The 15,354-nt window shown below is 41.7% G+C and overlaps 1 protein-coding gene across 1 annotated transcript in view; it reads right to left on the bottom strand.

Moving 5' to 3' along the window:
• HECTD4 (HECT domain E3 ubiquitin protein ligase 4) overlaps nucleotides 1-15,354 on the bottom strand; it is a 145,512-nt gene that overhangs the window by 42,857 nt on the left and 87,301 nt on the right. The window contains 8 exon segments of the mRNA XM_007468587.1: nucleotides 5,984-6,110; nucleotides 6,599-6,735; nucleotides 7,518-7,755; nucleotides 10,307-10,470; nucleotides 12,547-12,626; nucleotides 12,905-13,053; nucleotides 13,169-13,330; nucleotides 14,496-14,599. Of these exon segments, the coding sequence (XP_007468649.1) occupies nucleotides 5,984-6,110; nucleotides 6,599-6,735; nucleotides 7,518-7,755; nucleotides 10,307-10,470; nucleotides 12,547-12,626; nucleotides 12,905-13,053; nucleotides 13,169-13,330; nucleotides 14,496-14,599 (1,161 nt within the window).

Raw genomic sequence — 15,354 nt, 5'->3', positions numbered from 1 at the left:
TTATAGGATACAAATTGTATCTAAATAAAGTTGTAAAAAATAATCAGCAAAAGGTAGAGGGTATGAGGTGTAATAAAATGAATTTGGCAATATGGTGAAAATTGCCTGAAGTCGAGTGATGGGTAATGCAGATTCATTATATAATTTCTTCTACTTTTGTGTATATTTTGAACAGAAAATATAAACAGACCAATCACAAGCACTGAAATTGAAACTGTGATTAAAATTCTTCCAACAGGGCTTCCCTGGTGGCGCAATGGTTGAGAGTCCGCCTGCCGATGCAGGGGAAACGGGTTAGTGCCCTGGTCCGGGAAGATGCCACATGCTGCAGAGAGGCTAGGCCCGTGAGCCATGGCCATTGAGCCTGCACATCTGGAGCCTGTGCTCCGCAACAGGAGAGGCCACAACAGTGAGAGGCCCACATACCACAAAAAAAAAAAAAAAAAAAAAACTCCAAAAAAAAAAAAAAAAAAAAAAAAAAAATCTTCCAACAAACAAAAGCCCAGGACCAGATGGCTTCACAGGTGAATTCTATCAAACATTTAGAGAAGAGCTAACACCTATCCTTCTCAAACTCTTCCAAAATATAGCAGAGGGAGGAACACTCCCAAACTCATTCTACGAGGCCACCATCACCTTGATACCAAAACCAGACAAGGATGTCACAAAGAAAGAAAACTACAGGCCAATACCACTGATGAACATAGATGCAAAAATCCTCAACAAAATACTAGCAAACAGAATCCAACAGCACATTAAAAGGATCATACACCATGATCAAGTGGGGTTTATCCCAGGGATGCAAGGATTCTTCAATATATGCAAATCAATCAATGTGATAAACCGTACTAACAAATTGAAAGAGAAAAACCATATGATCATCTCAATAGATGCAGAGAAAACTTTTGACAAAATTCAACACCCATTTATGATAAAAACCCACCAGAAAGTAGGCATAGAGGGAACTTACCTCAACATAATAAAGGCCATATATGACAAACTCACAGCCAACATTGTTCTCAATGGTGAAAAACTGAAACCATTTCCTCTAAGATCAGGAACGAGACAAGGATGTCCACTCTCACCACTATTATTCAACATAGTTTTGGAAGTTTTAGTCACAGCAGTCAGAGAAGAAAAAGAAATAAAAGGAATACAAATTGGAAAAGAAGAAGTAAAGCTGTCACTGTTTGCAGATGACATGATACTATACATAGAGAATCCTAAAGATGCCACCAGAAAACTACTAGAGCTAATCAATGAATCTGGTAAAGTTGCAGGATACAAAATTAATGCACAGAAATCTCATGCATTCCTATACACTAATGATGAAAAATCTGAAAGAGAAATTAAGGAAACACTCCCATTTACCACTGCAACAAAAAGAATAAAATACCTAGGAATAAACCTACCTAAGGAGACAAAAGACCTGTATGCAGAAAACTATAAGACACTGATGAAAGAAATTAAAGATGATACAAACAGATGGATAGATATACCATATTCTTGGATTGGAAGAATCAAGATTGTGAAAATGACTATACTACCTAAAGCAATCTACAGATTCAATGCAATCCCTATCAAACTACCAATGGCATTTTTCACAGAACTAGAACAAAAAATTTCACAATTTGTATGGAAACACAAAAGACTCTGAATAGCCAAAGCAATCTTGAGAAAGAAAAATGGAGCTGGAGGAATCAGACTCCCTGACTTCAGACTAAACTACAAAGCTACAGTAATCAAGACAGTATGGTACTGGCACAAAAACAGAAATATAGATCAATGGAACAGGATAGAAAGCCCAGAGATAAACTCACGCACATATGGTCACCTTATTTTTGATAAAGGAGGCAAGGATATACAATGGAGAAAAGACAGCCTCTTCAATAAGTGGTGCTGACAAAACTAGACAGCTACATGTAAAAGAATGAAATTAGAACACACCCTAACACTGTATACAGTGATAAACTCAAAATGGATTAAAGACATAAATGTAAGGCCAGACACCATCAAACTCTTAGAGGAAAACATAGGCAGAACGCTCTATGACATAAATCCCAGCAAGATCCTTTTTGACCCACCTCCTAGACAAATGGAAATAAAAACAAAAATAAACAAATGGGACCTAATGAAACTTCAAAGCTTTTGCACAGTAAAGGAAACCATAAACAAGACTGAAAGACAACCCTCAGAATGGGAGAAAGTATTTGCAAATGAAGCAACTGACAAAGGATTAATCTCCAAAATTTACAAGCAGCTCATGCAGCTCCATATCAAAAAACCAAACAACCCAATCCAAAAATGGGCAGAAGACCTAAATAAACATTTCTCCAAAGAAGATATATAGATTGCCAACAAACACATGAAAGGATGCTCAACATCACTCATCATTAGAGAAATGCAAATCAAAACTACAATGAGGTATCACCTTACACCAGTCAGAATGGCCATCATCAAAAAATCTATAAACAATAAATGCTGGAGAGGGTGTGGAGAAAAGGGAACCCTCTCGTGCTGTTGGTGGGAATGTAAATTGATACAGCCACTATGGAGGTTCCTTAAAAAACTAAAAATAGAACTACCATACGACCCAGTAATCCCAGTACTGGGCATATACCCTGAGAAAACCATAATTCAAAAAGAGTCATGTACCACAATTGTTCACTGAAGCTCTATTTACAATAGCCAGGACATGGAAGCAACCTAAGTGTCCACCGACAGATGAATGGATAAAGAAAATGTGGCACATATATACAATGGAATATTACTCAGCCATAAAAAGAAACGAAATTGAGTTATTTGTAGTGAGCTGGATGGACCTAGAGTCCGTCATACAGAGTGAAGTAAGTCAGAAAGAGAAAAACATATACCGTATGCTAACACATATATATATGGAATCTAAAAAAAAAGGTTCTAAAGAAGCTAGCGGCAGGACAGGAATAAAGACGCAGACATAGAGAATGGACTTGAGGACATGGGGATGGGGAAGGGTAAGCTGGGACGAAGTGAAAGAGTGGCATGGACATATATATACTACCAAATGTAAAATAGATAGCTAGTGGGAAGCAGCCGCATAGCGCAGGGAGATCAGCTCGGTGCTTTGTGACCACGTAGAGGGGTGGGATAGGGAGGGTGGGAGGGAGACGCAAGAGGGAGGAGATATGGGGATATATGTATATGTATAGCTGATTCACTTTGTTATACAGCAGAAACTAACACACCATTGTAAAGCAGTTATACTCCAATAAAGATGTTAAAAAAAATTTTTTAATAAAAATATTGAGCAATCAAAAAAAATTTCACATAATAAAAAGTTTTCAAAAGATTGAAAAAAAAAGAACTGTGGCCTGATATCAGAAGATTATGGAAAAATAGTCTTTTGCAACATTTTCCAGAGGAATTGGGATAGGAGAAAAAAATACTCTGGCTGTCTACTAAGCAGGAATCTGGGAATATGGGGAGAATGTGAAATTAAAGCGCACACAGCACCAAGATGGTTTCATTGCCCTTCTTGGGGTCCTGACAACAGGAGGCTGACCCACCCTCAAAGAGGTCGTCCTTTGAGCACTAGAGCCATCTCCCTGTTCTCGTTTCAGCCTTTGCCCCGGTTATATTGAAGGAGACTGTGTTTGAAAGGTAAATATTTTATGTTTAAATTAACATAGTTCAGATGATCTGCCATGGCCACGTGGATGGGTCCCGAGAAGACGCCTTGGCAACTGTGTCAGGGGCCAGAGGTATTTCTGGGTGACTCAGGAGGCCAGGAGTCATCGGTCTGGCTCTGGTCTGGCAGCCACCTTTGGATAATCAAATTTCCTGCTGTGCTGTCCACATTTTCCCTCCTGCAAACTGGGAGCAGAGAAGGAGAAGGCACACTTGGCCACAGACATTCAGGATGGCTCTGGGACCAAATAGTAAAAGAAAGAGACATCCTGAGTTAAGCAGAACTTATGTGAAAATAAAGGCACAGTAACCCATGATCACATACAAGAGCTTTCCACCCTTATACTGTAAAGACTCTTTCTCCCTTTCCTACTCTCCCGGAGCAGTAAGAAGCACCAGCCTCCCTCAACAGCTAGTGCCTCCTGTTTCTAAACACAGCACTGCTTTTGCTGAATTAGCCCCAGGTCTCGGCTTCAATACTATGCTGTGAGAGGGGCCACGCTAGACTGGGCACCCCAGTTATACCCACGGCGGTCTCCTGATCAACCGCACAGCCCTTCCCACAACGCAGTGTGTCATTTCATTACCTATTTCCCACTAGGATGTGAGCTCTGGGAGAGGAAGCATCTGTGTCTTGCTCACAGGACAGTCCTTAATCCCTAGCAAAGGGCTTGACCCTGGGAGGCATGTGTTGCATGTGTGAACAAGTAAGTGGATGAACCGCTGACTGAATAAATACAACTGAAACAAAGCCTCCTAACTCTGAAAGCCACTGACCCGCTCTGGTGCTTCAGGCATCACACTGATTAAGGAAAGTCATCTGAAAACAAGATGAGGTCTATTCTGCAGTCTGAAAGGGCATTTTCTTTCAGATGTTGAGAGTGAACGGAGACAAACGAATTCTCTATCTGTAGGATCTACTACAGCAGATCACGTTGCTCCTTTGTTTAAAACCTCCCAAAGGCTCCCCATTTTACACAGAATAAAATCCAAAGTCCTTGCCGAGGCTGCCACTTCTCCCTGCTTCCTCTCATCTCTTTCCTGCTGCTCCCCCCTCACCCTCTCCTCTTCAGAGACACTGGCTTGGCCTCGCTGCCATTCCCTCAACCACACAACTTGACTCCCACCCGAGGATCTTCCTAATGTTGCTCCCACTGCCTGAAACCCTCAGGACAGAAGAAAAAAGAATATTAATTATCTGTCCTGGTTTGGGTCGGCAGCTAAAAGAGGGCTCTGATAAGAGCAGAAAGCCATTACACCATGTCATAGGATGTGTGGCTATTCCCACAGGTTAAGTATAAACACGATCATTCCACTGTCATAGGTCTTAGCTTTGGGGACAGAAAGCATAAAAGAAAAAAAAACATATATATACACATGCACACACACAGAGACACACACACACAGATTAGTCCTGACACCAATCTGAGGAAAAGGAATTACTCAGCTATCACTGGAATCAGGGATTCGGCATGTCAGCTGGTCAAGAACTTTGGGTGCTTCTTCTCCTTACTTGTTCCTAGTCTCAGTCAGGACAAAAGTTAAGAGGAGAAAGAGCAAATACTACCTCCTTACACCACCTCTGACTACCACAATGATGAAAGAAAACCCAACTGATGCTCCACTGGAAGGGCAGCTGTGCCTCTTGGGAAAAGGCATCTCTGCATCTCCCAAAGCAGGTGTTTCACAGATGAGGAGAAGCCTGAAAACAGAAATCAGCTATCTACACTTAAGACTCCCTTAATAATCCACTGTCTGCAGTCAAACTTTGCACTACTCTATGTGCCCAGTGGGAGAAAAATCTCACCATCATCATTGTTACTGTGACATTTAGAACTACATTAACTGAATGCTGACCATATGCCAGATGCTGTTCTTAAAAGCTTTATCTTATTAACTTGTTAATTTTTCATATACATATGAGGTGGTTACCATTACTGATTCCATTTTAAAGGTCAGGGAAGTCTAGAAAGGTTAAGTAACTCTCCCAAGGTCACAAAGCTGGTAAACAGCATAGGTGTGACTTCAGAGCCCAAGCTATTAACCATCAGGCCATCCAGCTTCTTAGTATAACCATGCCAGCTTCATTCTAGCAGCCCATCAACCCAAAATACTGAGTCAAACTGACAAGCAAAGAAAAGCCTAGCAAAGAAAGCAAAAGACCATAGAGTTCAGTAAAGGCCCAGGTAGAAGACATTGTTAAGTCTGGCCCAACTTTAGATGAGCCCCTCTTTTCTGATTTACATCCTGAGTTTCATCTAAACACATCTCTTCAAGTCATGAAGTGAGTTCCCTAGGAAAACATAAAGCACCAGACCTAGTTGTAAAGCACCCTTTATCTGGTCCAGGCCCGATTTCCGCTCTGCTTCATTGCGGAAGCGTCTTCGGATAGTAGGAAAAACCTTGGTCTCCCATGCTTTCACCAGCAGAGCGTAGTGGTCCTCCTGGAAGGAGAAGGCAAACGTGAACAGGGAAGGAACGCCTTGTGCAAGAATCAGTCCTTCCCTGACTTACAGCTCTCACCCTGAGGTCTTCACCCCCCTCAAATGCTAGTGACAGAAACACACCGTGCAGACCACCAAACTAACTACACCCTCAGAAGCCAGGGGAGGCAACAGATGGCCTAGGGCAAGCTCTTCCTTTACCTCTAAAGCCATATAAACACTTCACATGATCCACAACTTTACTGCTGAATTACTATCAAAGTACTTCATTTCTCTGACATCTGGATCGCTACTGGGCAATAGAACCAAACAGATATGGTTACTGATATGTGGTTTAGAAAAATGAATACCCCAGAGCCACTGTTCCAACACAATGACATAACCGAAAGCGTAACAACTCTAGCCTTGCACGCTCAGATCAAAATATTCCTCGTGGCTTGTCCTGGTCACCAGGGAGCTAAGCAAACGCTCTTAAGTGGGGCTCTTACCTGTGGGATGTCATCGTCATCATCGTCATCACTTTCGTCATCTGCAATGGGGGGCGGATGGGGGTCTGGGCCAGAGGTGATGAAATTCTCATAGCTGAGCTCTACTTTATAATGACAGGAAGTGTCACTATCATACTCTGTAACAAAGCACAATGACAGTGAATTCTAGGCAAGAGCACATGAACTTCTTACCCTTGGACAGACCAGATTCTCCTAATTTGTGTGACAGAAAGACTCTTAGTTCTTGGAGAAATTTTAAAGCTCAGTATCAAGGAATAACTAATCATCTATCATTTCCTATTTGGGAATCCTAAAATAGTTTTTATGGGCATAATTCATTCAACTCAGAGAAGACTTTGGAAGGTTCTTCATCATGATAAAGAATTAGACAGATTCTTAAAATGATTTTCAAACCAGTATCTCAAAGGCCAAATATGGCTGCAGACATCTCATTTTGGGAAGCTCACTTTTATTCGATCTTATTATAAAATTTTTCAAATTATCAGGAATGTTTTTTAGTGCACACCTATATACCCATCACCTAGATTCCACAATTAACATTTTATTATTCTTTGATGGCTTCAGTTTTTAAAAAGTTTAAAAAACGATTAACATATAAAATTAGGAGATTTTATGTAAAATTCTGGGGCTCTTAGCTGTCTTATAAAAGTAGACGATCTTTCAGACTTGCATTTCCAAGTGGCAATATTCTGCTGGCCCTGAGTTGCGGGCAGGCTTCCTGTATGTGGGGGATGCGCTTTCTAGCCTGCCACGCTTCCTCCTGCTCCCATTTTACTTCACCGGGCCTGTTACCCCATTACCAGTGGGCACTGGGGTATGTCCAAGTTAAATGGATTTATGGAATTAACAGCATTCGCATTCCCAGGAAGCAGTGGGGCCTTGGGAGGAGGTGGCTTACGTTGCTGAGCAGTGGCCACGGCAGCAATCCGGCACGGTGGCCCGTGAGTGCCCGGGTCTGACGCAATACTGGTGCCAGCATCATTGTCACTGTCAGATGCCATGGCAAAGGGCAGGGCCTCGAAGTTAGCGCTGATCTCCTCTGCCAGGTCGGTGCACAGGTCGGCAGCGTTGCGGTGGGCCTGCCCTTCAGCATAGGCAAATGGGCGGGAGCCAAAGTTAGCTCGCGTCTTGGTGTTCTGGAAAGGAGACCAAAGAAAGGACTTGAAAGGACTTAGGTTTATTTATGCATTCATTTCTAACCCCTCGAGGTGAACTTCATGGAGAGTCTGTGAACCCAGGCAGAGGGGCTGGTGCACCTGCGGACACCGGCGCTTCGAGCTCTGCACGGCCCCCACTGCCCCTCGCCTGGCACTCATGCTCTTTGCTGCTCAAACGCAGTGACCTTTGTTTCCAGCACTGTCCCTTTCTACCTGATGCCACTGCTCATGCTGTTCCCTTCACCTGGAACATTCTTTCCTCCAATTTTGTCCATTTAAACTGGTTAATATTCCAGACCTGGCTCAAACATCACTTCTTCAGGGTAACGGGAATGTGATCAGATCTGCTTGGTACTTGCTTCCATAAAGTCTACAATTTTCAGTCATATTGTGATGATTAATTTTATGTGTCAGCTTGACTGGCCACGGGGTGCTAGATTAAACATTATTATTGCTGGGTGTGTCTGTGAGATTAGCATTTGAATCGGTGGGCACAGTAGATGGCCCTCCCCAGTGTAAGTGGGTACCATCCAATCCGTTGAGGGTCTGAATAAAACAAGAGGCAGAGGAAGGAGGAATTAAACCCTTTTTCCCTGCACCACTGCTTGAGCTAGGATATCTCATCCCATCTTCTCTTGCCCTCCTTGGATGCAGACTGAATCACACCACTGGCTCTCCTGGGTCCCTGGCCTATAGACAGCAGGTCATGAGACTTCTCAGTCTTCATACTAACAGGAGTCAATTCCTCAAAATAAGAGAAGGGGAGGATATTATTCTTAGTGTCTACTACCATACATTACTCTCTCCATACTCTATTTTGAGATAAATAATGTTCATCTTTTAAAAAATGGTAGTAATACCTTACTTTTGAACACTGATCATGAGACCTGTTTGCAGAATATGCTCACCTCAGCAGAAATGGTCCAGAAATTGTCACATTTGAAAGGAGACCAGATATTATCCAGATACAACTGGAAGAAAATATATATATATATATATATATATAGCTCCTATTGTGGGGTGTTTTTTTGTTTTGTTTTGTTTTTTGCCACACCACGTGGCATGTGGGATCTTAGTTCCCCCGACCAGGAATGGAACCCGTGCTCCCTGCAGTGGAAGCATGGAGTCTTAACCACTGGACCGCCAGGGAAGTCCCCCTGTCCTATTGGTTCTGTTTCTCTGGAGAACCTTGACTGATACACACAGTGTTTGTTAGTTTGTGATTATATACATACACATATATATTTATGCGAATGTTTGACTAATGTCTGACTCCTCCAACTGGTTTTAACTTCATGAAGACAAAGACCATAACTGTTTTGCTCATTGTTATTATATGTCCAGAGCTTAGCACACTACTTAATATATAGTAGGTACTCAATAAATATTTGCTGAATGAATGAATAGAACAGGCTGCCTTAAATTACTGACATCTTTAATTCACTGCACAAAGTGAGAAAAGATGCTACTATCAGAGACATGGTACAGCGCCAGATTCCACAAGATCTTCTAAGTCATTATAAAGACTTGGGCTTTTACAACATAGACATGGGAAGCCACTGACTTGTTGAGAGTAGAGGAGTGACATGATCTAACCAACATTTTTAAGGAATCACTGTGGCTTCTGTGTTGAAAAGATGTGTAAAAGGGCAAGAACTAAGGGGCTGGTAGGGAAGAGAGATAGAGGAATATTGTAACATGCTACCCAGAAGATAAGGGTGGCTGGGCCATGACTTAAGTGGTCAGATTCCAGATACATTTTGAAGGTAGGGTCAACAAGGTTTGCTGACAGACTGGATGTGGAGCAGGAGGAAAAGAGAAGTCAAGAAGGATGCCAAGGTCTTTGGCCTTAGCAACTGTAAGGATGGAGGTGCCACTTCCCAAGACAAGGAAGGCTAGGGAAGAAGCAGGTTAGGGCATGGGGCAGAGTTAGGCTTAGTTTTAACTTTGACATGCCAATGGAACATCTATTTCTAAATGTTGCCTAGACTGCTGAAAATTTGTGTCTAGAATTTAGGGAGAGATCTGGGCTGGAGATAAGGATTTGGGAGCTACCGCCGTGTAGTAAGTAGTAATGTTTCACAGAACATTAACTGTTAATAGATGCTCCTTTGAAAACAAAAGAGTTCCATGATTAAGTGTATGTGCAGGGATGCTGGGTTAAATAAAGTTGAAGTTCTGAATCTTTGCCAAAGGATTCCTCTGAGCTTCTGACATACTAAAGTGACCCGAGACGGTCACGTTCAAAACTTATTTAACGACAGACTCATTTTACTGCCATTGGAAAGAACACTAGTGTCCCTTGCACTGTAGTTTTGGAAAGACTGCTGAAAGGAAGTCAAAGCAGTTAAGCACTCAGGTTCAACGCAAAGGAAGGACCCACTTCTTCAGGTTTGTTTGTGGTTCCTTCTGTTATCAGGTACCACATGTTACGTCAACAAGGCCACGTTTGGTGTCTTTAATTTTTCCATTCTTGATGGAATAAATTACTGAGGAGAATTTTGTTTCCTTTCCCAAAAAGATAACCTGCCTTTTTCTGAATGTGAACCACAGGCCACATCCCACCCGAGACATCTTCAAGATACGGTGAGAGGCGCTGCCCGCAGTATGTGAAGTACACTCGGCCTTTGGCTGGCTGCCCTGGAGGAGGAGGCGTTCCCTCGGTTCTCTCCCAGCCAATTCCTGCCATGTCACCTAGGGCAGAGAACAGGACGGAAACAACACTTTTTTTTTTCCTTTTACTGACCATTAACTAAACTTTCAATTTGCAACTGGCATGAGACTACATATCATTGACTATCTTGGCTTTTATGCCATCAGTTACAGCTGAAAAAGACATGGAGTACCTTGTGTTTATATATAGAGAGAGTGACACAATAGAAATAAACAATTTCTGTTTAGAAGAACAAAAATACCTAGTGTCTGAGGTTAAGTTATTTACCACAATTACACATTAAATTTAGCTTTTATTTTCCAGGCAGCCAAGACAAAAAGGGAAAACACTGGGTATGATTTTTTTTTGGGGGGGGTATGATTTTTTAATAGAGGAATACAAGTTTTTCTCTTTTGACACGTACCAGATTACTTATGCATAAAGGTAAAAAGGTAATATTTTCTCAGTAAGTTTGCAGAAGACTTAGAAAGGATCTAAAAAAATATAATTTTAAACTCAACCTACAATGTAAGCTAAACATACACCATTAAATCACATTCTGTTCCCTTACTTACATGTATTTAAGGTATTTTTGCAGGAAGCGAAGATCATATAAGCCAAGCTGTTTTCTGATGAAGTGACTAGATATTGTGGTAGAACTTAAAGAACCAAGGGGACCATATCCACCACATCAGCACTACTAGACGCTGTCTCAGGCAAGCTGCTAGCACATGTAGCTTTAAAATTAACCTGTTGTAAACTCTCCAATAAGCGCATGAAGTTCTGTGATTCTGTTTTTGATCAGAGTCTCATATGATTTTGAAACCACTAGGCTGGGCTTCCCAATGGCTGGGGACTTGTCACTGTTCACTATGGCACCCAAAGGGCCCAGAAGAGGGCCCAGCATGTAGGAGATGCTCAAAGAGTATCTGTTGATCAACAGACACTGAAAGTGTTGGTACAGAGACTGGGATCCTTTTGTAATAAGTGGGTTCCTGATTCCTATTCCCACACAGACACATTTCTCTGAGAAAGGGGTAGTATGTTTGCTTGGGGTCTGGTCCAAAATATTCTCGAAAACTAAAGTATGATCAAACAAAATAACAATCAACTATAACAAACGAATAGAACGCCCACTATGGATCCCCTGCTGTCTCTACTACCCCTCGCTTTGTGCTTAAAGCACTTAAGTACTCAGCTGAGATTACAGAGTTCGCTCCATAAAGTAAGAGAGAAACAGCTTGCCAGGAAGTAATTTCCAAGGCATAACTTGACCATGACTGAAAATACCATGCTCACTGGAAAAGTGCAATTTAATAAACAGCTCCCTCAAGGATAAGCAAAATTACCCCCCAGACTGCTACAAGAAGTTATCTGTTGGGTTCAGTGACTTAGTAACCCCTACGCAAGCATCCAAGATCATCTATAATATTTAATAATTTCAGTTTTATCAGAGATGATGCTAAGATGTACTGTCTGAAAACAAGTAGCCAACATGTTTGGCTGCTTCTAATGTCAAGAGGACAGTGTCTATATTTTGCTACTTCTGGAGCAGGTAGGACTGATCCCAATTCATCTACTATTACAGATGAAGTTAGTTATATGGAGGCTTAAAAAGAAGAGGGGAAAGATTTTCTTTTTATTGAATTGACTGTGTGGCTGAAACATCTGGGCAGAAGATGTGCTGAAGCTGGACCAGATGTTTAGGCTACCAAGAGCAAAGTCTACAGCATGTACCTTTACCTATTGATAATGAATTTCTTGAGTGCCTCAAGGCGACTGGTAGGTGGTTTTTTTTAAGCTATTCATCAATGAAAAGCTGATGAAAGACCAAATTTTGGAGAAAAGCAAAATCTCAGATTCTTCTAATGCTGGAGGAACGAAAGTCAATGTGACTCCTAAGTTACCAGATGGAGGCTTTAATGATAACAGTGCCTCATAAAATGAGAGGTTTTGTATAAACTAGGGGACAACAATGACAAGTATTTCATTTTCACTGGAAGACAGTGTCCGTTTTCAGTTGCCAAGTTTCGTTAATTTTAACCTATTTTGACCCAGACCTGGGAACAAGAGAAATACACAGGGCTAAAAAAAAAAAAAACTCCCACCACACTCACCAGGAGAGAGAGTCACATCTAAGCGAACGCTCTTCCACTGTAATAAACTGGAGCCGTTGTAGTGCACGGCTCGGCCATTGCTGTGAAAAAAACAAAGAGAAGTCAAAGACAAGGCTAATCAGTCAACACAGAGGAAGGTAAGTAGTGAACAGTAGCATGAGAGTAATCAGAAGAGAAATCCTAAGAGCTATTCTCATTCACTAAATATGGGTATATTTCCAGCTGGTATTTTCTACATTTTTTAGAGTAGAGATTAAAATGATATTACTTTAGTTTTAAAACACCCACATGAAAAAAAGAAAAACCCACCCACATCCACTACTTTTTTTTTTTAATAACAGCGTTAGTAGCCACTTACTTATGGAAAAGACAAGTGCCCACTGGATTAGTCCAAGCACCGTCTCTTTTCTCTGCTTCTGTAGCAAAGCCAAAGGAAACTATTGGTCCAGTGTCATCATCACTATCTCCATAGGAAACAATTTCAATTTCCCAGTAGAAAGATGGGGCCTAGAGAAACACGAGAAGTGCGCAATCAGAGGGCTCACTGTGGGCCCTTGAACTTCCTCTTTCTCTCACATTTGAAGGAAAGACGCAGAAGGCAGTATGTCATGTGATTTCTCACCTGAATGGGCAGTGGTGAGGTGGCATAGATAAATGTGCCCCGGGGCAGACCGCCCCCAGCGCTGGGGTCAGCAAGGAAGGTGACAGAAGTGAGGTGCGATGAGAACATGCAGGCTCGGACAGGTGGAAATACTCTTGAGGGGCTCCACGTAATCTCTTTGGGCTGCATTGGGGAAAGACACCCTCATTCAGTAGAATTGCAAACACAAAATGGAGATGTTGAGATTTCAAGTGACATTTCTTCTTTTACAGATTTTTAACTTTATCTTGAAATAATTTCAAAGCTACAGAAAAACTCCAAGAATACAGCAACTTTTGTATACTCTTACCTAGATGCACTGATTTTTTTGTGATAAAATTCACATAACATACAATTCACCCAGTTAGAGTGTACAATTTAATGATTTTTAGTATATTCACGGAGTTGTGCAACCATCACCACAATCTAATTTTAGAACATTTCTGTCCCCCTTAAAAGAAATGGTACCCATTAGAAGTCAATTCCCATCCTTCTCTCCTTCCCAGTCCCTGGCAACTACTTATCTGTCTGTTTTCTGTCTCTATGGATTTGCCTGCTCTGGACATTACAAGAAATGGAATCATACAATATGTGGTCTTTTGTGACTGGCTTCTTTCACTTAGCATAATTCAAGGTTTATCCATATTGTAGCATGTATTACCACTTCATTAATTTTAAAGGCTGAATAATATTCCATTGTATGAATATACCCATTTTACTCATTTATTCATCAGTTGATGGACATTTACATTGTTTCTATTTTTCGGCTATTATGAATCATGCTGCTAAGAACACTCACAGAATGCCAATATTGAACATTTTTGCCTCTTTTGCTTTTTTTTTCCCCCAGTGTAACTTGTTTTTCCCCGTGAGTCTGCTTTTTCTTTTGTTTTATTCACTAGTTTGTTGTATATTTTAGATTGCACATATAAGTGATATCACACAATACTGACTTTCTCTGTGCCACTTTGGCTTTTTAGTCACTCTTTCTCTCTATGTATACTTATTATTACGAGATGAACTATAGATCTAATTTCAAAAACGTTTTCTTTTTCTGTTATTGATAACAGAGAATTTATTTACAAATCAATGAGTTCTGCTCCCCTGCTGTAATCTTTCGATATTCAGAATGACAAATCAACGTGCTTTGATATTCAAGGATGAGAGCATGTCACTGCAGAGCATACACCTCCAAATGGCTTTGCAAACACCCATTCTCAGTGCCATTAACATGCTGCTTGGCATTCTGTTATTCTTCAGGCGCGTGCTGCAGACAGGCAGCAGGTGTGGGACACTGCAGAGGGCTCACCTGTCTCCGGTCAGCCTGAAGTGGAGGTGGCGGGGGCCGAGCACAGTCCCGGTAGAGCATCCTCAGCCGTTCACACTGCATTTCCACAACTGCCAGTCGCTCTCCTGGAGGGGGAGACATTGAGTATGTGAAAATAAGTCCTACAGCTCCTGAGAGGGCTCCAACTCTTTTGGAGTAGGGTCAGAGCAATAAAATGCTTACAAAAGAAGATTATTCAAATTCTTACAAAAGAGCAAATACCCTGAGACATCTTTGTCTACTACGTGTAGCTCAGCAGCAAAGCAATGAGGTCAAGTGCATGGGCTCTGGCGTTAGGCTGCCTGGATTCAGAATCTGGCTCCATTACTTGATATTTACCATCTCACTTCCAATATAGGGGTAATAATAGTACCTGTGCCTCACAGCGTGGTTGTGAAGATGAGCTAAAATAACACAAGTAGAGCCTTTAGCCAAGTCCCTGGCACAGGGCAAACACTCAATAAATGAAAGCTCTTATTATCATCTACTAAATGAAAACTACTATTTTTTTTTTTAATTTATTTTTGGCTGCGTTGGGTCTTCGTTGCTGTGTGCAGGCTTTCTCTAGTTTCAGCGAGCGGGGGCTACTCTTCGTTGAGGTGCACGGGCTTCTCATTGCGGTGGCTTCTCTTGTTGCAGAGCACGGGCTCTAGGCGCACAGGCTTCAGTAGTTGCGGCACACGGGCTTAGTTGCTCCGCGGCATGTGGGATCTTCCTGGGCCAGGGCTCGAATCCATGTCCCCTGCATTGGTAGGCAGATTCTTAACCACTGCGCCACCAGGGAAGTTCCCGAAAACTATTACTCTTATCATCTAAATTGATTTTCTAAAAGTCTATTACC

Source organism: Lipotes vexillifer, unplaced genomic scaffold (genome assembly GCF_000442215.2).
Source record: "Lipotes vexillifer unplaced genomic scaffold, Lipotes_vexillifer_v1.1 scaffold573, whole genome shotgun sequence".
Taxonomy (NCBI): domain Eukaryota; kingdom Metazoa; phylum Chordata; class Mammalia; order Artiodactyla; family Lipotidae; genus Lipotes; species Lipotes vexillifer.
The sequence above is the reverse complement of the archived record's forward strand: the minus strand, read 5'-3'. Positions and strand labels throughout refer to the sequence as shown.